The 24,777-nt window shown below is 44.0% G+C and overlaps 1 protein-coding gene across 3 annotated transcripts; it reads left to right on the top strand.

Annotated features, from left to right (window-relative positions):
• Positions 1–795: 795 nt before the first annotated feature.
• Positions 796–24,706, top strand: FAXC (failed axon connections homolog, metaxin like GST domain containing). Of its 3 annotated transcripts, none has more exons than XR_004426210.1 (7): positions 796–1,020; positions 1,117–1,658; positions 9,203–9,338; positions 12,687–12,883; positions 17,880–18,102; positions 21,859–21,975; positions 24,555–24,706. XR_004426210.1 is itself a non-coding variant. In XM_033143481.1 (7 exons), the coding sequence occupies exons 2-7, from the start codon at positions 1,147–1,149 to the stop codon at positions 24,560–24,562; spliced, it is 1,188 nt and encodes a 395-aa protein (XP_032999372.1). In that variant the 5' UTR covers positions 799–1,020; positions 1,121–1,146; the 3' UTR covers positions 24,563–24,706. The 3 variants fall into 3 exon arrangements, 2 of the variants coding, with proteins under 2 accessions (XP_032999372.1, XP_032999371.1); XM_033143481.1 differs by having other exon boundaries at positions 799–1,020; positions 1,121–1,658; positions 17,880–18,097; XM_033143480.1 differs by having other exon boundaries at positions 799–1,020; positions 17,880–18,097.
• The last annotated feature ends 71 nt before the right edge of the window (positions 24,707–24,777 follow it).

Raw genomic sequence — 24,777 nt, 5'->3', positions numbered from 1 at the left:
GCCGCCCAGAGTGGCGGGGGAAACCCAGCCAGATGGGCAGGGTATAAATATTATTATTGTTATTATTATTATTATTATTATTATTATTATTATTATTATTATTATTTATTATTATTATCTGCTCTAGACTGTTCTTAGGCTTGTAAGGATAACCTCACACTTGGCACCCTAAATTGGGAGGAAGAATATCAGCTGCATTGTGAACAGTTTTTTCCCATCTCCAGAGGCATCTTGGGTAACATGGGTGGGAAAATTAGCTGGTCCCTGTGATAGGATTCAGCAACTAGAAGCTCTGCTGTCACCCTCCTCTCCCAAGAGGGGTTTGGAAGAACAGTCCATGCCAGTAGGCCTTTGCATCAATGCCATTTGAGTAAGTGGCAATGGGGTCCATCAGAGACCCACCCCATTATTCTCTGTAAAAAGCAACAACGGTCCTCTGCCCAAACTGGTTACTGACTTCTGGGTCAGGGGTATGGTGATGAATGAAGCAACCATGGTTTTGAGGGCCAAGAGGAGCTAGGCGGCAAATCCATTGTCTGGACGCTTATCTGAGAGCCAGCCCTATTGAATCTAGAGTGAGACTTGCTTCTAAGTAAACATGCATAGGATCGCACTGTCCATCCTCATGGCGAAACATGGAAGGAAAACTAATAATTAAAAGAAGCCGAATAAATAAAAAACCTGCATCTTCTAAAAAGCAGGGGTTTTGTTTACCAAGAGAAAGCATGCTTTTATTTGTTAGGATGCTGTGTTCCCCCCCCCCCCCCGCACACACACCTGAACGCCACCCACGTGACACGGTCCGGTCTAATGTTGTGAAAGCTGCAGGGAAGGAACGACAGCACCATTATGATGAACCAATGAAGCAGACCGGGGCGCGCTTTCTCCCCCAAAGCAGCCATCAATCCCGCATCGATCCCCGCCCTGTTTGTCCCAGAGCTCTCGGCAGACCTGCACTTTTGCCGCCGCGACCTTCCTCGTCCTCCCTCCAGCCGACGCCACAGTGGGAGGCAGGCTTGGGTGGGTGCGCCTGGATCACGGGCGGGGGTGGGTGAGTTTCCAGTGTAGATGAATTGATCCTAAGGCTTATTTATTTATTTTTGTTTTTTTCCCAAGGCAGGAGAGCCATGACATCACCCCTCCTGCATGCAAAGGCACAAAGGCGAGGAGCAGCTGCAGGAGGACGACGATGATGTTGCAGAGCTCGCCAAGGAGACCCGGCGCGGCTGCTGCTGCTGCTGCTCACCCTGCTCTCGCTTTCCTTTTCCTCCTCCTCCTCCTCCTCCGCCTCTAACTAAGCCTCCGGCTCGCCGCCTGCTTCTCCCCCCCGATGCAGACGCCTGCCCTGGCTGCGCCCGTGCTCGTTGGGGGAACCGGGATCCAGCGCCGCCCTCGCCGCGCAGCATGCCCTGGGGGATTGGCTTCGCCTCGTCCAGGTCGTGCGTGGTGGATCTCAGCCGGAACCAGAGCCTCTGGTGCGCGGGCTCCGACGAGCGCTTCTCCTTTTATGGGGAGATCATCGCTTTCCCTCTGCAGGATTACGGCGGGGTCATGGCCGGGCTGGGGTCCGATTCGTGGTGGAAGAAAACCCTCTATCTGACCGGGGGAGCCTTGCTCGCCGCCGCCGCCTACCTGCTCCACGAACTCCTGGCCATCAGGTGAGAGGGGGACACCTCGGGGGGGGGTTGTCTTTGGGGGAGAGATGGAGAGCTAGGAGGTGCAAAATAGCGCGCAGCAAGGGCACCCCTAGGGAGGGGGTTGTTTTCCTAGGGTGGGGTGGGGAGGATTCCTTGCAGGGTGGGGGAAGGGACGGGTTGTGATCAGCCATCATGCATCGATCAAATGGGGACCAGGATACCGGCAGAAAGAGAAGCTGCACCTCCTTTGTTTCAATGTGGACCATCACAACTGCAGGCCTTAGTCTGAGCCCAAGGTCCATCAACCCCGGAACCTGTTTTCAATGCCAGTGCTCCCGTGAAACGCTTGTCATGGGCCTCTGAGCATATGTAGAGTGCATTTATGGACTGAGTAAATGCAGCCTGCAGCTGAAGGGTGGGGGGCTTCCAGGTGCGATTTGAAGACAGGTTTTCATGCCCCCCCCCAAAAAAGGTGAGTTTTATAATATGCTTCACGCTGATCAGGCCATGCCAACTATGTTTTAAGGTTAGGGGAGATGGAAAAATAATAATAATAATAATAATAATAATAATAAAAAATAACAGCTCTTAAATGCTAGCAGTTGATGGGATTACTTCACGGGGTGTGGTTTGTTTTGGGTTTCTTGCAATGTGGTTATTATGGAGTACTTGACACACAGCCAAATAATACTGGTTGGGCATACAAAATAGTAGTCCCTATGGGCAGCCTCCTGACAAATAGGGCTTGCATTGGGGGCTTCCTGGTGGGTTGTGCCATTGTTTTATATGGCCCTCTCTATCCTACTATAGGTGTGTTTATGCTGCTAAGCATATGAAATAAGCACCAAATATGATAGAAATGGGTGCAGATAACAGGGAGAGGGGGAGAATCAGAGCGGAAACTTCTGTTAACTCATTTTCATGTATTGGATAGCAACTCCATTCAGTTGGGATGCGCCTTCTGTTATTTCTGCTTCTGTTATCATTTTGAGTCATAATACGTCACCCTTACAAAACTGCTTACTGTGGGATTTTTTCCATGGCCCACATGTCCATTCCCTGCCCTCCACTAGTGTTCACATTTTAAAACTCTAAATGATCAGTGTGTTGTCAGAGGCGCCAGAGGCAAAAGCGATTGAAGGAGCAAATGTAAATTTCACATTGATACACTAGGCTAGTTTCCAAACCCCTCTCTATCACCCACCAGGCAACCAAGGGGCATTATGAGAGTTCAGCAAAACATTTCAGCCAGGAAAAGACACTCAGGAGAGATATGAAGTAGGACTGGGGAGAGGCCCAAGGGCAAGACAAGGAAACCTGAGGGGCTGTGGCCTGCAGTTCCAATTAATTGCAACGAACCTCCCTTTCACAACTCCCCTCCCGTGTTACTAAGTGATTGTTTTATTTTTTAGTCAGGTGTTCCTGGTCAGACTTCCATCCACCCCACCTGTCCCTTGGAGGTCCGTCAATGAAGTTAATTCCCTAGTATTTATATATGGGAATATCTTAGTAACGGGAGAGTCCCGGTCCAGCTGCTGCGGCCGTTTATATTCCTTGCCCTGGGCTTCAGGGGTTAAACACCTTTTTGCCTACAGTCCAGGGTCTCTCTCTCCAGATCCCTCTGCAGCAGTTAGCTAAACCCTTTTAGCAGCTCTGTGGCATACACAATGTTTCAGCCCTCTAGCCCCTCCTGAGTGAAACCCCAAGACACAAACTAACACCCTGCAGGACAGTTTTGTCTTTTCCCTGGGTTTCCCCTCCTCATGAGCAGTTTATCCCGCTGGACCCAATAATCGACGACGACTGACTTATAGCAACAAAAGCTAGTCTTTATTTATTTAGAGCATAACAGTTTCAGTAAATCAATAGTTTAATCGTAGTTTCATAACAGCATAAAAGATTTTCTGTTCAGTATAACATACTCAATACCATGCTCTAAGTCTTCAAGTTGTACCCAAACATAGCAGTTCCACTAAATATCTGGTCAGCCTCTAACTTTCTGGGAATGCTACTTCTTTGGGAAAGGTATTAGGAGGTGGTAATGGGATGAACTCAGACCCAAAAAACTTCCTGCTATAAATAAGCAGAGGTGTAGGAAGGTCAGGTGGTACCCGGTGAGGAAAATTTCTTGTCACCCACCATTGATTCCTCCCCCCCTGCAAAAATGGTTTTACGTTATTTCATATTTTCTTACAAAGGAATAATAACAAGTAATAATAATAAAAACTTTTATTTATCCCGCCCTCCCGGGCCGAAGTTGGGCTCAGGGTGGCTAACATCAGATACATAACATTGGTATAAAATCAAACAATAATTAAATTACCTCCTAAAAACTCAAAATCAAATTAAAGTCTAATTAGATGGCGTTCCACAGGGTTAGGATTGGGAACAGTAAGTGCTCCACTGAACTGAAATTTCAGCCTTCAGGACATAGGAAAACAGCCAAGTAAACAGCTATTTTGGTGGAGGAGGGTCAAGATATTAACCAATATGCATGAAATTTCTATATAGCTATATAGTCCCTAGTATAGTAAGATAAGACCTTTGGAGCAGGCATTTAAAAAAGTTTTTTTATGAACTGCTCTAGTAGGGCAGTAATTGTTCCTTGATAATTTGTCACCCCCTCCATTATGGAACTTGGGGAGGCCCGCCCCCTACACCCCTTGCTACACCCCTGTAAATAAGTCACCACATCCTCCATACACCCCTCTCTCTTTTGCAAATGGAGAATCAGTTAGTGTTTCTCATCTGAGATATGTTTACATCCTCCCACAGTTGCTGAATTGTACCCCAAACCTCCAAAGCCGTCCCAGATCTGCGAAGCCCCTTTCCTTCAGACACGAGGGTTTGTAGACATAAAAGTCAATATAGATGTGCCTACTACTTCAAAATCATACCATCTCCATCTATTTGCAACGGTCTTCTTTCACTGTAGTGTAGCTTGCTGTAAATGCCACAAGCAGCTTAAAATGAGAGACCAGCAATGTTTAGATAAATTATGCAGCTGCGATTGTCGTAGGCCGGAACCTGAAGTCAACAACTGGTGCCGTAGTTGGTCTTTTATTATTCTTAAACTATATTAAATAACTGTGGCTGCGAGTCCTGGCTGTCTTGGGACAGCACCTGGCAAACAATTTGTCCTATAGATCTAGATGATAAGTATGGAGTGGTGGTGGTGGAGGCAACACCCAGATTATTGTGACAGATTTATTCTGGTAGACAAAGGAGCCATCCTTGCGGAAGCAGGAGTAAACAGACTGATATCTGTGACATCTGAGAACTGTTGCAAATTGCCACGAGAGAAACAAGAACAATTAAAGATGGAAATGCATGCCTTTATGCTACAATTTTGAGTAAGTTTGTAAAATGAATTAGGAGGATTTATCCTGAATTGCTGTTTGTACTTGCCTGAGTCATCAGAGAGAAGACTCTTGTAACACTGGTTCAGTGCTCCAGAAAATCATTAGAGATTTCGCTGTGGTTGCAATCAGGAAACGGAGCACTGTAGTCATTTATGCACTCACTTAGGTCTTTGACACCAAGCAAGGCCAACATCACCTATCTGTTGCAGTAGAGATGAGCAGAGTGTCACTCTACGCACAAGTGAAAAGCACCTGATAAGGGATTGTGCCTTTTAGGTTTATTCTGGTTACTAAGCAAGGGGAGAGATAACTTTGGCTCCCTAAAAAAAGTTCAACTCCTCTGGTAAATACAATGTGTAGATCACTGCCAGTGTTGTTTTTTTAGTGGAGTAGATCACAGTCTCTCGGAAGTTGGACATCCCTGATCTAGGCCAACCCCCTGCAGTGCAGGAATATGCAGCTGTGCTGAATGGGGATCGAACCTGCAACCTTGGAGTTATCAGCACCATTGTCTCTAACCAACTGTGGTTAAAGACACTAACAATTCTTTTTGTAGCAGGAGCTGGTGGAAGCTCAAAAGCACTGAGGAAGGCAAGTGGAGTGAGATTTCTTCCTTATTCCAAGGATGAGGGAAACAGTGCTTCAGAGTCCAGTGCAGACACCCCCCCCCCATCTCAGAGGATGTTGAGCTTGCTACAGATAAGACACAGGTATCAATCAGGAGAAGGGTGAATTGGAAGAAAAAAGAGCCACAGGGCATTCTTGTTTCACTCTAACCAACTCTGTATTCTTTGTAACTACTGTATATTTACTGCAATGAACAGCACAGCTTTAAGGCCAATGTCTGTTCCCTGGCTTTAGTACAACGATACTTTCTGCAGCTGAAGCTAGACTGGACTGTGTCTATGGGAAATATTGATATCTGGACATTGCATTAAGAGCTCAACCTGTTGGAATGGAATTTTCTAAAAGTGCTGGGTGGGAGATACTTAGGTTAGACACACATGGTGGTGAACAGTGTGTGTCATGCATCTAGTGGTAAATATATTTGCAGGCCAACCTCTGGGGCCAGAGTTCACGGTGAAGCCACTGTTGTTGCTTAATATTCCCTTGTTCTCATCACTGTGCAAAACCAATAGCCATTTCTCCCTTTCTCCTTCCCTGGTTAACTCATGGGCTTCAGTTGCAAGTCTTCTCTGTGGTCAGGGTCTCACTGAAAATACATACAGTATTGTAAATAGCCTCTTAGCTGTTACTCACACTGGACTCCACCTCTTGCAACTATGGCTGCCGCTCCGATAGATTTGCTGCAGCTCTCATCTCAAGTCTTCCTTCTGGTCAGCTACTCAACAGCCAGGGCTCATGCACAATGATGTCAGTTACCTCCTGAAGTATTCCTGCAGCTGAGTGTCAGCTGCTGTCACTTTGACCTGTAATTATTCTGGAGAACTGAAACTGGAATGCCCTCATGCTGCCTTCCCTCTGTGTCTGCCTTCAGTGAATCTGCTAACCTTCTGCCTCTTTCTAGTCTCTTCACTCTCTGACCAACTGTTCTCTCATGATTGACTCCATACAAGGCCGTCTCTCCTTTCCCTACTTCTGTTCCCTTCCTCCACTCCTGCCAGAATCCTCTGGACAATCATCAGAGTTCTCTCTGCACTTCTGAATCCCCATTAGCCTATAAATGTGAGGACAAATGATCTTTGAATAGATTGTCTGCTTAAGAACATATGACAATTTGACCCTTTTCAATTCTCCTGACCCATATAAAAGCAAGATTCTTTTGTTAACTGAAGCCTTGCAAGTATGTAACAAAAGCACACAATATTTTGAAACTGTTATGGCCTAACCATTTCTTAGCAGACTGTCTGCTGCACCCAAGCACTTTGTGTTTTTCCTGGCTCTCTGGACAGGAGCAGGAGGCCAGGTTCTTTCCCCTCACCTCATCCTGCCCCAATTGACGCAGTGGACAATTTTCATCCAAACAGTATGCATATCATAAAAATATTGTTGTATTTGTACTTCACCTTAACTGTGAAGTTTCTTCACAGAGATACTGTCAGGTTGACTTCGGTAAAGTATATGAAATCCTGTAAGAGATTAGGAGAAGCACAATAATAAATACTGTTGCTGTCATAGGACTAGCACATTTTGAGTTGTGTGGACAAAGGCTCATAGTAAGAGTTTAATTCTGTCAATCTCTTCATGCAGGGTGCCTCATAGCAACCGAAGCCCCCTATAACCAGAATTCCTATAGGGTTACCCAGCTTTTATTTATCCACAAGTTTTATGTGTATCCCATCTCATTAAGATCAATGAAATTATAGAATGTGGAAATCTGATTAGCACCATTGAGGGAAATAATCTATGAAAACAAAGGATTTGTTAATCTGCAAGTTTTAGTTTCTATGGAATTAACAAGCTTTTTGTATCATTTTAATGCATGTGGAAGATGCCCAACCAAAGTGGGTGGGTGTTGTACTTTATATTCAGGGCTCCATGTGTTTTATTTATTTTAAAATTCAAAATAGCCGCATACAGGAACTTTGTCTGTATGCATTTTACTTACTAAGTACACTTGCATATACCTGCATAACTTATATTCACTTGTAGGACAGGCAAAGAGCTGTGCAAGGCACTGGGGCCACATTATCTTGGCCACTACTTCTCCTGCCCTCTGCCAGTGTCTTAAGTAGCCCTGCCATGTGGCAAACTTGGGGCAGCATTGAAGAAAATAGTTCCATTAGCACAAGGATTTCCATTTGCTGAATGGAACTTCCTCTTCCCGTGTTCCTCCTTTTTGCTCTGGTTCCTCCCCCAACCCTATGGAGCAGATTTGTGTGGGCACACAGCGCAATGAGAAGGAGGGGAAGATTAATTGCACAAATGGAAATCCTTGTGTTGACAGAACTTCTTTGCTGGACACTGCTTTCAGGCAGTGGACCTTATGCACCATTAAGCCTGAGGGCTGCACGAGTGGGTGGACATGTGCATTGCACGCCTGTTTCCTAGAGTGGTTATTCTAAGGTGGCGCCACCCTAAGGCAATCACTCTAGGAAGCCTGCTATTCCTGATGCTCCTAGGACTAGGATAGGGGATGAAGGCAAAGGTGGAGGCAACAGATCATATTGAATAGCCAGAATGGTGTAGTGCTGAGATTGTCAGACTAGGACCAGGGAAACCCAGGTTCGAATCCTTACTCAGCTATAAAGTTTACTAGAAGATGCTGGGTCAGTCACTATCTCTCAGCTGCTAGGCTGTTTCATAGGGTTTTGTGAGAGTAAAATTGATTGAGGAAGAACCATGTATGCCATCCTTATGCAAGAAGTACCTTTGTAAATATTTGCACCCCAGGGTTCTGGGACTTTTAACCAAATCTGTTTCAGCAATCTTAGTGGATTGAACCTTGATTTTAAAATAGAAGTAAACTGATCTTCTCAGGATGTTAACTTCCTTGGTCAATACTAAATGTCCTGCTTGCTGACATTGGGATTTCAGAATATACACAAGCCTGGTTATATTTATTTTGAAATGGTTCCTCACAGGCATAGAAAAAATTAAGTTGATCCTTGGATTGATTTGACTGAGTTTATTTGAAATAATGAAGGCGGGGTGGAGGGAAAGAGTATTTATCTCACCATGAGGACTAGAAGCTTGCTTCAAAAGAAAAAAATGGACTTCTCAACATTCTAACTTCAAAGGCTTTTGACAAGTACTTTGGGTCCATGGCTACATGTTATCTTCTCCTTTAACATGTTACAAGTACCATGCTAATCTTCGTATAGCATAATGTCCTGTTGTCTTTAAAGTAACACTCAGCAGCATTAGATATGAACTAATAATAAATCAAGGCTTATGTTTGCTATCAAGGCAGTTTCTGGACAAGATGGCAGCCCTACATATAATGCCTTCATCATAACTATGAATATGGTCATTTGTGTGTATATGAATTTAACTGTGGAAGGTTTTAGATATTTTGAATATTGAATCATCTTGACTTGTTGGCTTATTTTGCCCTTGCAGTCCAAAGTGCTTCTTAGTGACTTAAAGCTTAACGAATACAAAATGGTGGCAGCCTATTGAATGGCATATGGAAAGTTTGCCTCAGCAGTTGCATTGCGCTTTGCAAGTTTGACATATTGATGCTGTATGACGCATGATGGATTCTGTTTTGTAAAACTTACTCGCTTGTTTTGCTTATAGGAAAGAGCAAGAGGTTGATTCAAAAGATGCTATTATACTGCATCAGTTTTCAAGGCCAAACAATGGTATTCCGAGTTTATCTCCTTTCTGTTTGAAAATGGAGACTTACTTAAGGATGGCTGATTTGCCCTACCAGGTAAACTTGTGCATGTTATGTTACTTTGGCTACTTACAGGCGCATGATGCCACCTATTTTAGGACCATATGCCTCACCTAGAGGATAGGTGTATTGGTCTGTTCTAATGAGAAAAGAGTCCCGTGGTACAGTCATTGCACAACAGTACCACATCATGATGCAAGTTTTTAGGCAGCTTGTTGGAAAACTCCCATATTGCACTCTTGGTAGAAAGCTTAAACATGGGAACACATAACTCTTTACATGTAAGCTTTGACATGTGTTTAGTAGACAGGTTTGTGGGTGGGACTGCTTTAAAAAATGATCCTTGTATATAAATGATAGTACAGTCATGCCAGAGTTCTGTACCATGTGATTGCCTCCTTTAATCAATTATTCTTAGGGTTGCCTTCTGATTAAGGTGACATTTACTTGATTGAACATGTTAATTTTAATAGATAGGTAAGTATATTAGGTGTGTCCATAAAAATAACAATTCTGATTTTAAAAAACCATATTAACACCGAATTTCAGTCTATCTCTACCATTTAGACACACAGACACACACACACTCACACACTCTCTCTCTCTTTTGTGTTTTTCTGACTCTTCACGGTTCTTGCTGCCTACAAAATTCACAGAGATGAAGACTCCGCTACCCCTTGCTAAGAAAGTAACAGTCATATGAGTGTAAAGCTGCATAGCTATCTTACACAATCCTTACCACATCCAATGAACAACTCAAAGTCCAAGAGAGCAGTATGCATCTGGACTGAATTTTCATGAAGACAAGTGGAACAGCGCAGGCGAACCAGGTCAGAAGAGCAGAATATCCCCTTTTAGGAAGCAGATGAACATAGGAACTAGTCAGACCATTAGTTCGTCTAGCCCAATACTGTTGCCACTGACAGGCAGTGGCTTTCCAGATTTTCAGCCAGGAGATTCTTCCCAGCCACAGCTGGCAACTGAACTTGGGACATTTTACATGCACAGCGTATGCTCTACCACTGAACTACTACCCCTAAGTTTGCTTTAAAACATACAGAATCACAGTGGGATCTGCCACATAATTTTGCTGTGTGGAGTGCTCCTGTTTAATCTTGTGGTGCCCATGAGCCATGCTGCCCCCAGATATTCCCTTCTGCCTCTGTCAAAGTCACCCAGCATTTCATGGTCATTGAGAATGCTCTTTCCAGGGTGTCTGTATCCCCATTCTTTAGGGTCCCCCCCCCTTCTGAAAACCTGGAAGGGGTGTGTTTCCCCTGAGCCTGCTGCTACTTCCGTCTTGTAAGCGGGTGATGCGATTTTGGCTACGTAAGCACTGACACTTGCCTCTGTACACTGGAAAGAGGGAGTTGTTCACATTTGCTTAGGGACCTCTTGAACACCTGCCTGGTGGTGTTAATACATTTTGTACCTGGCATTTGCAATTCTACGTGGAATGGAAAGCAACTGCTGTTAAAAAGCAATTATTTCTTGGGTGTATCCTGATTATACTGAAGTTTGTCTTTTCACATCCCTCGCTATTTTTGTCAAGCAACAGATTCAGGCAGAAGCTTTTGTTATTGTTGCACTTTCAGTAGATTGGGAGCTGACTGTTGTCTTAACTCGGTGAGGTCCATACATGTGCAGAAGAGGTTCCCTCTCTTGCATGACCTGCCTGCTCAATGGTGCCATGCACATGTGCCAGGCTTGCGTCATTCTCACTGTTACATGTGACAACATAGGAACCATATTGTTTTTCTTTGTTGGCAAAGGGTTGTAACAAACGACTGCTATTATTAGCCATGTGAATTTTACAGCCCATTTTGAACTGGATTCCCCCCCCCCAAATTTATTTATTTATTCTGCTACCCTCCACAGATTTGATATCTTTTAGCAGGTTTATTTGACTTTGTTTCCCATGTAACTAAAAGCAGAATTGTTATATTTGATTAGGGGATCCATAAAACACTTCATATGGTTTAAATGTTAATTGGTTAAAAATGATTCCTATGTAAAGGTGGTTGTTTTTTTTGAGTACTTGTAAATATGTGATAGTGAGAGGGAGAGGAGAAACATGTAGTGTTGCCGGAAGGGAAGGTGAGATATAAATATAATGACTCGGTTGCACACTCTTCGCTTATGTTGTTTAGATATTAAGGGGATGGGAGAAACGAAGGCCACCAAAACATATCAGGCCTGAAGAACTGTGATCATGAATAGACCCATGAGAAGAAGTTAATTTCAGCTTTGATTTTAGATTTGACTGGTTTTGTCTCCATTCCAATTGCTCGATTTGACTAGCATTATGTTGGTTCATTATGTTACTAATTAAATTTGTGAAGCAATGAATTTCTAAAAGTAGAGAATGATTTACATAAAAATGTAGCAGCAGAGGGTTTTTTGTTTTAAAAAACATAATTTGAAAAAAAAAATCCATCTTGGAAAATTCCCACCAAACATTTTTTCTACCCATCACTGGTGTTATGCTTGCCTATCATCTGTCTGTCTGTCTATCTATCTATCTATCTATCTATCTATCTATCTATCTATCTATCTATCATGTCATCACCATTATTAACTACTTGATGGCCTCTGTATGTTGCCTTTCTTGTTTTCCCTTTGCTGTTTCACCTGCCTTTAACACTCTGCCACCTTCTTGTAGTGAGCCATATTCAAATAGGAATGGGAAGGCAGGGCAGGTGTTTGACATGCAGAAAGAATTGGTTGCCCATATGGAACACTTGAGAGAATAAGGGCTAGATCTGGGTTGCAATTGCATCCTCCCACCCTCAGTCTAGCCATCTGTCTTTTGGACTTGCCAAGGGATTAAAGTTGGTGGTAGAGTCTCACATATACCCACAGAGTCTGAAAAATCCAGCTGAGGGCTATCTCACTTTTTTACAATTTTGTCTATTACCTACTTTTGGTCTAGAAATGTCCAAAAATGTAAGCTGGTTCAGGAGATGGGCACACATACCTACACAGGTTTAGTGAGCGCATTGCACGTTGGAATAGAGAGGTGCCAAATTTACCTTTAAAGCATGTTTCTGACTCTAGAAATGAGGCATCTGTGATTTCTCCTGCCCAGTCACCCATCACAGTCTGCTCTTGTTATCCTCCTCTGTTCCTCAACTGCATTGCAATACACTTGGGAGTCCCCCTGCAGCAAATTTTCCTGCGGGCAGAGAATGAAAGCATAAGAGGTAGATAAAACACCTCACCATTCATTCAGGAGCAGACGTAATGCTTGGTTGTGACCTGTTGGTTTGTTGTTGACTTAGCAATAGAGCCTGAATTACTGATTTGTGTTGTTTGTTATTATTATTATTTTTAATGTGATTTTGATTTCTCCCCCTGTTTTTGTTTTGGTACTTCTTTTCTTAGAACTACTTCGATGGAAAACTTTCCCCTCAAGGGAAAATGCCGTGGATTGAATACAATTGCAAAAAAGTGTCCGGCACAGAATTCATTATTGATTTTCTGGAAGAGAAGCTTGGAGTCAATTTAAACAAACATCTTGGCCCGCATGAAAGAGCTGTTTCTAGAGCTGTTACAAAAATGGTGGAGGAGCATTTTTACTGGTAAGTTGCCATGGATATTAGATGATCTCTAATGATTTCAGACGTGGTAGCACACTTCTTAGACCCAATTCTCTTTTCTGTCTTCTAGTTATATTAGCATTGTTTTTCTGCTTACTCACACCACCTGAAAAGATTCCATTCACCCCAAAAGACAAGAGGGCACAGATGCATAAACTTTGCAGATCAAGGTGCCAACCTGAATAAAATATTTTTTGGGGGGGGCAGGTAAGTCCCGCCCCACATAATCGATCACAAGATGTGGTGTGCACACACCATTTGAATGGCAATGCTCATCAACTTTGAGGAGGCCCGGCAATATCTATGTTTGCATAGAAATATAGGGCTGTAGCCTCTGTTTATCTCTCTTTAATTTTGATGGCAAGCCTGCCCTTTCCCAAGGGCTACAGCAGTTGCCCAAAGTGGTTTTCTGGCCTCCTAGGTCTTTCAGTCTAATCAATCAGCTATAAGGCAACAAGTAGGAAGGAACAAAATGAAGGGATTATGCAAAATTGAAATGCAGACAATAAAGGTGGCTGAAAATGCACAGTCGCATCTACTTCCATTTCCTTGCACCCAGGCTTATTCTCTATTACCCCTCATCAAGTCAACAAATGCCTCTCATGCACCCCAGGGAGAACAACAGTGACTTGGAGGATTTGATAATGGAAAAAGCACAGTTAGAATGCCATAGAGAGATTTCATGTTCTTAGGAATTCAATGTTTGCTTCCATAATAAGTCAGTGAAAGCCAGCTGCTTCACCTCCCTAATCAAAGGCAGGATTCTTCACGTAGCGGCCTGTTTTAAGCCATTTTCTGAATTAACCTATGCCACCCCATATTATATTTTACATTCGATTCATGTTATTCAACTTGTCCACTTCCTTTATAGCCTCTTCAGTGCATTTAGTTAAGAATTGTACCATCTAGATAAGCCCACAGAGCCGCCTAAGTTTCAATAAATTTCCCCAAAGATTCTGTATGGTTTTGGGCCATTTCAAAGCAGTTGACACCATACAATGGCAATGTGCTTGGAGATGCAAGGAGCATGTGTTGAAGGCAAACAGTGCATTTCTGAAGTCAAATGGGTTCTGGCCCTGTAAGCTGCCTGGATGGGAGGCCACCTATGGATTGCAGTCCAAGGTGCTTTGACTCCTTCATCGTGGCCACTGTCTCATCATCATCAATGCATGCTTGCCCCATATACTCATTATTTGAACAGGAAGAATTCCTGACGGAATGTTGCCTGTTGAGAAAGAAAGGTCCAAGAGCTCCCTCTAAAATAGGCACCCATTGCTATCCGTTACTAGAAATATTGGAAGCAGCCTTATACTGAATCAGATCATTGGTCCATGTGGCTCAATTTTGTCTACACCGACTGGCAACAGCTATCCAGGGTTTCAGACAGGGGACATTCCCAGACCTGTCTGGAGATGCTGGGGGATTGAAATGATTAAAATTATACTCCTTGGTTTTTCCTTCTCAGCAATAAAGGTGCAGGACAGAGGAGATGAAGCTGGGAGGGTTCCTCCCTTTCATTACATTCCTCTTCAACCACTGTTTTGTTATTTCCTTTAAAGTACTGCTATTGATGTCGTCTCTCTCTTGTTCCATTTCAGCAAGTAGTTTAGCTTGATAAATAATTAAGGGTTGGATCCACAAAAGACTTTTGCTGTGCTGGCGTGACTCTCTCTTCTTTCCTCCTCCACCACCTCCTCCTCCTCCTTTCCACCCCCCCCAACTCAGCTTCTGCAGCTGAGCTCTGGCAACCCAAAGTGCTTCCCAACGCACATTCACCCTGATTTCTTTGCAGGGAGATTAGACTGTGTTGGCTGTTGAATGAGCATGCATACAGTTTGGGTTGTGGGGAAGTTAGATGATGTTGTGTCATCCCACACTTAAAACAAGCAAACACATATTTTTGGAAGGTTTTTCATATTTCAGCATGTATACATACACATTGACTGCAGAATAGCTTGTGATATTATAAAAAGTATATCCAAAACTAAACACTAAACAAATAGAACCCAAACGATCAGGGAGGGGTAGAGAAATAAATATAATAAACATTCATCATTGAACAGTGCATCTTAATCTATAGAAGGCATGGGGGGGAACATTAATGTATGCTGAACATTTCAGATTTGCATTCAGGGAGATTAGACAACATTGGCTATTGAATGTGCAGGGGGTTGGACTGGATGGCCCTTGTGGTCTCTTCCAACTCTATGATTCTATGATTCCATGCATTCAATCTATCTTGCTCGCAGGCAGGTTAGATGATGTCGCATCAAAGCAAGTGTTATCCCATGCCTGCATCATCCTATCGCGTTCCTCATTTCAAAAAAGTCTAGTTTTGGGAGGAAGGTTGTTGTTGCACCAACAACCTCCTAATCAACTGTCACTGTGCAACCTTAATCTGCCCCTAGGTGACTGAATCCCCCCCTCCCAAGTAGTGACAGTCTGAACACGTGGTGTGGGAGCTGAGAAGCACTAGCAGTGATTTCAGGGCTGCTATCTGGGGCTCCGAAAAAGATGCCCCGGGCATGGCTCTCTTGCACAGGTTGCAGATGGGTACTCATACAAGACCTTTGTATATAAGACCTAAAATGGCATTTGTTTTGCTCATTCTGTGCGTATCTGTTTTTTTTTTTTAAAAAAAGAATATGGACAACAACACAACAGCAGCAGCAGCAGCAGCAACAACAACAACAACAGCCCATCTGGCTGGGTTTCTGCAGCCACTCTGGGCAGCTTGCAGCATATCTAAAAACATAATAAAAGCATAAAGCATTAAATAATAATAATAATAATAATAATAATATAATAATAATAATATATTTACACCCGACCCATTTGGCTGGGCTTCACCAGCCACTCTGGGTGGCTCCCAACAGAACACTAAAAACAGAATAAAACTTCAAATTAAAAACCTCCCAATACAGGGCTGCCTTCAGATGTCTTCTAAAAGTTGTGTAATTCTTTATCTCCTTGGCAGTTTCTTCTCCTTGATCAGTTTCTGCATGGTGTTGAATGATTTCTGTCAAGGTTACTGGGGAGCCCCGGGCAGTTCTGACTGTTTTCTGTGAGCTTTATAGGCACTTGGAACTTCCAAAGCCAGCTGGTTGAAGTGAGAACTGTGTGCTAAAAGCACCTTGCTGGCACACTTGGCATATTTTCAGGGTAGGGGACCAAGTTTGTTTGTGTGATCTAACTGGAAAGCTTCCCCCCCCCCAGTGGGGTCACCTGAGGCCACCCTCTGTCATTTTAGAGAAACCTTCACCAATCTGGTGCCTTCCAGATGTTTTGGATGACAACTCCCTTCAGTCCAAGTCAGTGTGGTCTTTGCATGCAGAAGCTCCCAGGTTTTGTCCCCAGCGTCTCCAGGTAGGGCTGGGAGAAACAACTGTCTGAAATTGTGGGCAACTACTGATGGCCGTTGTAAGACAGTACTGAGCTAAATGCTCTGGCTTAGTTTAAGGCAGCTTGCTGTGCTCCTATACTGGTGGGGCTTGTGGTCCAAAATATCTGGAGGGCATTTGGTTGGTAAAAGCTGCATTAGGGTAATGGTGAAGCTCGACTTTGTTCAAAAGCCAGCATGAGGAGGCAAAGGAAGAGAGCCGGTAGACAGGCTCCGTAGGGTAAACGACCTGAATTGACACCACTTAGAAAGTATTTCTGGGTTTATAAATATTTCATTCTGAACCTTGCTGAAAAACTACTGCGCCTATCTTTGAGAGCATTGTTGATCTCTTGCTCTGTTAAAGTTGTGATTTGCTCCGCTTCCCGAATAGTCCTGAGAAAGAGGTGAGGGGTGGGGCTGGCTGGGTGGGTGGGTATGGGACACGCAAGCGCAAAGCCTGTCTTGGTAGCTTCCTTGCATGTTTAGCTTTTGGAAGTCTCTGTTAATATACTGTGTTGACAAGTGCATCTCTGGTTCCAGCTGCACGCAGTCCTCTTGAAAGGGGAATATTCAAGTGTCTCTGAGAGAGGTAATTAACAATCCCATTAAACGTGGCTTTCACACTCAAACAAGCATTGCTATAGAACATTATTATTAATCCACAAGGCAGTCCTTTGTTTCAAAAATGTCTGCAGTCACTACTTTGTAATTACAGTCATACCTCGGGTTACAGCCGCTTCAGGTTGTGCAATTTCAGGTTGCACACCGCGCTGAACCCGGAAATAAAGGAACAGGTTACTTCTGGGTTTCGGCACTTGTGCATGTGCAGAAGCACTGAATTGCGTCACGTGCGAGCGCAGACGTAGCGCGCGGGTTGTGAATGCTGCGGGTTGTGAATGCGCCTCCCACACAGATCGCATTCACAACCCGAGCTCCCACTGTACTGACATCACCATCACGTAAGCCGAAGGGTTAGAAGGGACCAAAATGCCACCTGGTTCAACTTCCTGCTGGGAGGTAGGGCCGCTCATACACCAACCCACAAAATGGTATTTCCAGATCAGAATATGCCACTGCAGAGGGAAGGTACATTGCATAAGATGTGTCTGGCAAATAGCTCCAGAGGCCTCAAAAGAGTAACCCACACCATGTATAGAAAAGCCTGTGGGGGTGCTAGCCAATTGCTCATACCTGAGCTTCAGAAAAACTTGATTCTTTCAAGATAATTATGGGCATTTTGTGGAAATGAAGGTGTAAAAATGTTTTAAATACAGTATTAATGAGGTAGAAGTGTGTGTGGTGTGTGTGATTATTACTACTATTTTTAAAAATAAGAGTGTGAAAGAAGTAAATACCCAGTGATAATTATACTGTCATCCTTCTCTTCATAGTAGATCTAGCTAGGTGGTGAAATGGTGCCCCCAGCTTTTCTCTGCTTCAGTATAGCACAAAAGAAGTTTGGGGAATCTACTGCCTCAATAAAGCCTGTTCTTCCTATTATACATGTTTATTATCTTCCGTTTCGGGTTGGTCGAGAGAAGCGTGTTTGTGTTCCTCACAGCTATAAACGTTTTTTCCCCCCTCACCACATTCTAGGACTTTAGCATATTGCCAGTGGGTGGACAATCTCCATGAGACTCAGAAGATGCTTTCCTTTACTGGTCCTTTTAGTGACCTGCTGAAGTGGATTCTCTGCCATATAACGAAAGGAATAGTGAGGCGGGAAATGTACGGCCACGGCATCGGCCGCTTCTCTGAGGAAGAGATCTACAGGCTGATGGAGAAAGACATGCGCTCTCTGGCGGGTCTTCTGGGTAATGTACAGTGCCTTTCATTACATTATATTAAAAATGCATAATCACTTGTTTTGATAGGCTACTCCAACAGATTACATTTTACCACTTTCATCTCATGCATAGTGTAAGGTCCGTGGGGTGGTTGCTCGCGAGTAACCAGGCAAGATTCCATGCCGTCTTTTATGGGGTTTATTGTGCATGCTATTTACAGTGCAGAGCTACAAGTTCATGTCTGTATCAGTCACTCAGAGAATCCGGAGTGGCCCCTTCCGGCTGTGACCCCAACATAGTTTCGGTATCCTCCCCTCCTTGCATTTCACCCCTCTGCGCACTTGGGATGCCGGAAATGGCGTGTCTCCCTCCTCGCCTGCTGAGCGAGGGGAGTACAGGGTCTCTCCAACATCCCCAGAGCCTCTGCTCTCAAGACCCGAAACTGCCTGCCCCTCCCCGCTGGAGACCTCGCTGTTTCCTCCGCTGGAAGAGGACGTGCTGCTGGTCAGGTGGGGCCGGGGCTCTCTGTAAGATCCCGAGAGCCCTTCCACCACCCTGCGCTGAGCTGGGGACAGTTTCCTGACACATAGTTTAGGTATATGCCTCATGAATGTGTTAAATTAATCTCCCCCACAATCCAAATTGCACATGCTTCAGAAATTCAGCCACTGTGAGATGCTTTCATATGCCAACTTACATTTTATTTAGTTGTGTTGATTTTAGAGATTAATTTCTCATTATGCACAGTCTTGGCTATTCAACTCTGATTCTGCGTGAGAGTAATTTTGTGTTGAAAGGAAACCTGCAGAGCTGATGTCACTGAAGACTTGGCTCAGCATTCTAGGATTCAGACATGTTTTCGGGAATGCGCCATGATTCATTCAAATTCTCTACAATAATTAAATATACTGGCACTATGGATCACCTAAAATTACCGTACACATTTCCACTCTACAATAATGCACACATAGAGTTCCCTTGTGAATGAGCATCCCCATTTGCCTCTGCAATGATGACCCTGATTCAGGGGTGTGGAACCTTTGTCAGCCCCAACATCACAATTCTCTGTGGGCAACCTTTTGGAGGCCAGATGCCCATGGCATGCAAGGCCAGGCAGTGGTGTAGTGTGTGTGGGGGGGGGGGAGGCAGTGGTGTAGTGGGGGGCAGGGGGCTGGTGCCCCGGGCGCACAATTGGGGGGTGTAAACCAGGTGCACCCCTGCAGAGATTCCTGTTGTGCCCTGCCGGTGGTGGGGGCTGAAGAGCACGAAGGGTGAAGATCACCCTCCATGCGTCCCATCCGGCACCCAAGCTCTTCCCCATTGGTGGTAGGGGCAGGGGGTGCCTGCCTGGGGGTGTCCAAGGTGAGGGCTGAACAAGCACACTCTGCATCTGCCCCGGGCACTGGTGAGCAGCCCTACACTCCTGGGGCCAGAGGCAAGGAGTAGAGAGAGCAATGGGTGAGACTCTTGCCTTTGTGTAGTAGGCTGCTAGTGTAGTAGTAGTAGTAGTAGTAGTAGAAGTAGAAGAAGAGTTTGGATTTGATATCCCACTTTTCACTACCCGAAGGAGTCTCAAAGCGGCTAACATTCTCCTTTCCCTTCCTCCCCCACAACAAACACTCTGTGAGGTGAGTGGGGCTGAGAGACTTCAGAGAAGTGTTAGCCCAAGGTCACCCAGCAGCTGCATGTGGAGGAGTGGAGACACGAACCCGGTCCCCCAGATTATGAGTCTACCACTCTTTTTTTTTTTAAACAGAATTTATTAACATTTTCATAATATAACACAAACCCAACCCCACACCTACAAATAGAAAAACAACTACAAATACACATAAAGTCAGGATTCTTCTTCTTACTTGTAACCTTACAAAAAAAAATTTCTAGTTCTGAATCTTGACGTTTGACTTCCCCCGCCTTTTCACCTTCGGTTTTAATTCAATATACTATTTCCTTAACAACTTTTCTCTATAAAAACAATTTAACTTTACTTAAAAAAGAAAACATACTTATCTCCAACTTTGCATTATACCTTAAATCTTAACCAAATATTCTTATAGCTAAACTTATTTCTTCTGTCCTTTATCATGCTGCTTTTGACTTAAAATTCAATATCTCCTTACTTATTTAAAATAACTTATCATTAACCGACTTCACACTCCGACTTCGGATACCATGGCAGACCATTTAGATTATACATTTAGTTCTTCAACCCACTCCTCCTCTGTCCATTGTCTTTTCCTGTCTTTCTCCAGCGCCAAATCTCCATTGTCTTGCTCCAAGTGTCCACAGGTCCAGGCTGCATCCACAGCAAACCCCGCATCGAGCCTCAAGGCGTTCCTCATCTGCGTTCTGGGCTCCTCCGTTTCTTTTGCTTCTTCTTCTTGTAAAATTTCTAATTCCATGTCCCTCGCCCCCGAGCTGCCACCTCGGGGTCTGGATGTTGTAAGTTTTCCCATTTCCCGTTGCTTTTCCCGGTTTTGCCCAGCCATCTCAGACCATCTTTCAAACGCCTCTCCCAGCTCTTTGCCAAGGCATGATTCCATTGTATAGAACTTTTGAAAAGCCTCCTCTGTGGAAAGTAGATCTTTTTTATAATGATTCCACTCAAGACTTGTAGTTTCCGATCAAGCAATTCCATCTGTAAAATAGTGAGCTTTTCCTCATCCTTTAAATATGAGTTCGATACCAGTGTGAGCGCGAAGTCCAGCATTTTGAGAGAGAGGGTGAGTGTCAGATTTCAGTTCCTGTCTCTTCCTTCCTTTGTTTCAAATTTTTCCTACGACACTCCAAGTCGCCGCCATTTCTCCGAGGCAGGAGTATAAAGACCAAAACTTCAAACGGAGATATTTTCCCCCAGTTAACCCCCAAAGGGAGGTCTCAACAGACTCAGTTTTCAAATTCCAAATACTTTCTAATGATTGTTGTGGCAGCAGTCACTTAAAGAGTTAATTTCTTTCAGCAGCCGAAGGGAGGGAGGCGGGCTGCCTTTCTTCTTCCCCCAGAGCATTCCAGGAATACAAAGAGTCAATCAATTACTCACAGCCTCCGGGTTCTTATCAGCTCCTTAATGACAGGTAGAACTTAGACGCTCATCACAGGCTTTGCCGCCGCAATTTCATCCCGGTTGGGGCTTCTCCCCTATGGCCCGGCTCCGTAGTCCCTTCACCCCCACTCCCCCTTTACAGGGGTGCGGGGGAAGGGTTCGGAGCCACAACGGGCACAGCCGGGAGCCCAGGGCACGGGACGCTCTTCCCGCACCCCAACCGGAGCCCTGCTATGCGGTTGCAGGGCTCCTGACCCCCGGGATGAACTGGGTGCTTCGCAGCCGAAGCGACCCACGACCACCCATAATGGCGTCGCAAGCGGAAGTCTACCACTCTTAACCACTACACCACACTGAAGCTCCCCACCTCTGTGCTAAATGAGCACTGTGGGATTATGTGATTCTTTGGGGGAAATTGTCTGTCATTGCTAACACACAAAACTCCTTGGTTGTATTGCAGTAGTCCTCAAATGCAGGCTCATATATGAACTCTAACACACTCTTCCTTTCGATGCATTAATTGGCTGAAATACCCCTGCAGTGACATGGCAATGCCATTCTACAATCATTGAAATTTGTGCCTGGGGATTTGTGATTTAAAAGCTCGACTGCTGAGCTTAATGCTTTGAAGATAATAGCAGGATGTCACCAGGCAACATTGAGTATGTGAGTTGGGAGGGGGGAAATAAATAAATACCCACAGGCTAATAAATAAAATATAAATGCTTTTGGCTTTGTTTTGTAGGTGACAAGAAGTACATCATGGGGCCCAAACTTTCCACTTTAGATGCTACAGTCTTTGGACATCTAGCACAGGCAATGTGGACACTGCCAGGAACTAGGCCAGAGAGACTAATTAAAGGTAGGGGCTACTTTAATTGCATTATAGATTTGAAGGTATTATTTGATAGTGAATGGAAAGGATCTGTTTGCAATCTGATCCAAGGCCTATTTGTGCAATGCAGGAATTTGCAACTGTCCCATATGAGGATCAAACTTGCAACCTTGGCGTTAGCAACATGCTCTAACCAACTGAGCTATCCAAGCTATGTGAGTGCAGTTAGCTCTCCCTTCAGATTTTTGGCCAAGACAGGGAAGTCAGAAGGTAGAACTGGGATGGTGAGCACCATCAGGGAGGTGGAGCCAGGTGGCATAGTTCTTCACTTAAGGGGTTAAGTGTGCATGGGAATTCTGACTTCAGGGAAAACCTATGGTCTAAGATCAGAGTTTTAAATGTCAAACTAATATATATCACCCTCTCACAAAACATCTGGATGATGAATGGCAACATAAAAAGCAAACAAAGTATAAAGACAATAGAGAGCAATCAGTAAATGTCAGGATAAAATTTCCTTGAGTAAACAACTGCATAGGCCTGTGGGCATAAAATGGTCTTCAAGTGATGTCTGAAAGTAAAAAGCAAGAATGCCTGCCAAATCTCCTGTGGAAGAGTTATTAAATGCCTGACTTCTGATCGAGGCCAGCTGAACCTCTGTTGTTCGATACTAGCATCTTGATTTATGTTGCAGTTCATTAGCTCTCATCCAGTCCATGACTGCATCCAGGCAGGCACAAGTTTAGCCATGCGCAACCTCTCCTGATTCAGATGCTACAGAGAAATAGACCTGGGTATCCTCAGTGTGCTGGTGACACCTTGCTCTAGATCTCCCCATGACTGCGCCCAGTGGCTTCATATAGATATTAAACATTGTGGACAAATTGTACCCTTTCGTACCCGGAAAATTAGTCTCCCAATTACCTAATATTGCTATCTGGAACTGACCCCAGAAGTAGAAAAGAAGCCACTGTAAAATGGTACCCCAACTCTCTGAAGTGTTCCAGGAGGTTATGGTGATCAACGGCCGAAAGATCAAGGAGAATCAACAGGGTCTCCCTGCCCTTCTCAATTTCTCATCTCTCAGGGTGAGAGGCTGCTTTTGGTACCCAACTGGATCTGAACCCAGACTAGAATGGGCCAAGATAATCAGTTTTGCCCAAGAGCATCTGCAGCTGAACTGTCCCAAAGCAATAACAATAACAATAATTTATACCCCGCCCATCTGACTGGGTTTCCCTAGCCACTCTGGGCGGCTTCCAACAAAAGATTAAAAATACATTAAAACATCAGTCATTAAAACTTCCCTAAACAGGGCTGCCTTCAGGTGTCTTCTAAAAGTCAGATAGTTGTTTATTTCTTTGTCATCTGATGGGAGGGCATTCCACAGGGTGGGTGCCACAACCGAGAAGGCCCTCTGCCTGGTTCCCTGTAACCTCACTTCTCACAGTGAGGGAACTGCCAGAAGATATGTTAAAAGTTTATGTATGTGAAAGTAATATTGTTCTACAGAATATTTTCCTATGGAATCCCGAAGAATGGCGAGTTTATCTCAGACAACCCTGCCACCTGGTGGTACAGGTTGCACATCACCTATGTCTATTACAGTTCTAAAAAACAGGTTATAGGGGAAAGCATTCATCCACTGCAATTTGTTAGGCTTCATTTTGTCCCACGTTGTCCTCAGGACATATATCATTTTTCTCTTCTAGATAATGTCTGCTGTTACATATAACAGTGAACAAGTCAATAAAACTGTGTTTTAAAGTATGACAAATAGGATGGTACTTTGAGATGTAGCCAAAGATTGTGAAGCAAATGGTTGTATATGAAAATACCTTTCCAAAAGAAATCAGCAAGTTATCATAGGGAGAGCCTTAAGCATATAGTGGTCCTTATTTTAACTGTAAGCTGCCTTGAGTCCTGTTAGGGAAAACACAACAACATGAAGTAAAATAAATAAAAAATATAAGAAGAAGAAGAAGAAGAGAAGAAAGAAGAGAGAAGAAGAAGAAAAGAAGAAGGAGGAGGAGGAGGAGGAGGAGGAGGTATAAAATATAACAGCAACCTGACCACTCTTGTACATGCTATGGTAACCTCAAGACTTGATACTGCAACATACTGTATGGGGGTTGCCCTTGGTGTGGTCTGGGACTTCAGGTAATGCAGAATGCCAGGGCTAGACACAAGTAGGAAAAAAAAAAAATCTGCATTGGCTTTCCATCTGTACCAGGCAGATTCAAAGTTATGTACTAGTGCACATGAATGACTTAGGCCTGGGAATAACTTTAGGGCCGCCTTAAGGCTGTACATCCATTTTGCTCACTGATAATAATGGAGGACCACTAATAGTGGTTCCTAGGACCAGATGCATGATCTGAACGAGAAGTCTTCCCTTCAGTGTGAGGTTCAACTCTGTGGAACTCCCTCCCATACGGCCCATCCCGCTGATTCAGACACCTAGTGTTAAACCAGTTTTATTTCGGGGTAGTGAAAATACAAATGAATGTATTTTCTCGATGATGATGATAAAATACTAATAATACGTTAGAGGCTTTGCAGTGGGTAATCATATAATGCTATTCCTTCTCCCTGTATTTTCTTAGGAGAATGATTAACCTTGCTATGTACTGTGAGAGATAAGGAGGAAATTTTGGCCAGAATGGCACCATGATGATGACAACACTCTGTATGAGTCAGAAGAAAGCAGCGAAGCAGTAAGACTCAACCATTGCAGGACTTCAGTTTTACTCAAGGACAGAAAACATTGACGATGAGGTAAACGAGAATACTTTTCGCGAACACTGACAACGATTACAGGGACATTCC

This window comes from Lacerta agilis, chromosome 3 (genome assembly GCF_009819535.1).
Source record: "Lacerta agilis isolate rLacAgi1 chromosome 3, rLacAgi1.pri, whole genome shotgun sequence".
Lineage (NCBI taxonomy): Eukaryota > Metazoa > Chordata > Lepidosauria > Squamata > Lacertidae > Lacerta > Lacerta agilis.
The sequence above is the reverse complement of the archived record's forward strand: the minus strand, read 5'-3'. Positions and strand labels throughout refer to the sequence as shown.

Coding starts and splice junctions, on each gene's coding strand:
- FAXC (XM_033143481.1), top strand. CDS start 1,147: ATGCAAAGGCACAAAGGCGAGGAGCAGCTGCAGGAGGACGACGATGAT. Junction 1,659..9,202: donor CACGAACTCCTGGCCATCAG/GTGAGAGGGGGA, acceptor TTTTGCTTATAG/GAAAGAGCAAGAGGTTGATT. Junction 12,884..17,879: donor GTGGAGGAGCATTTTTACTG/GTAAGTTGCCAT, acceptor ACCACATTCTAG/GACTTTAGCATATTGCCAGT.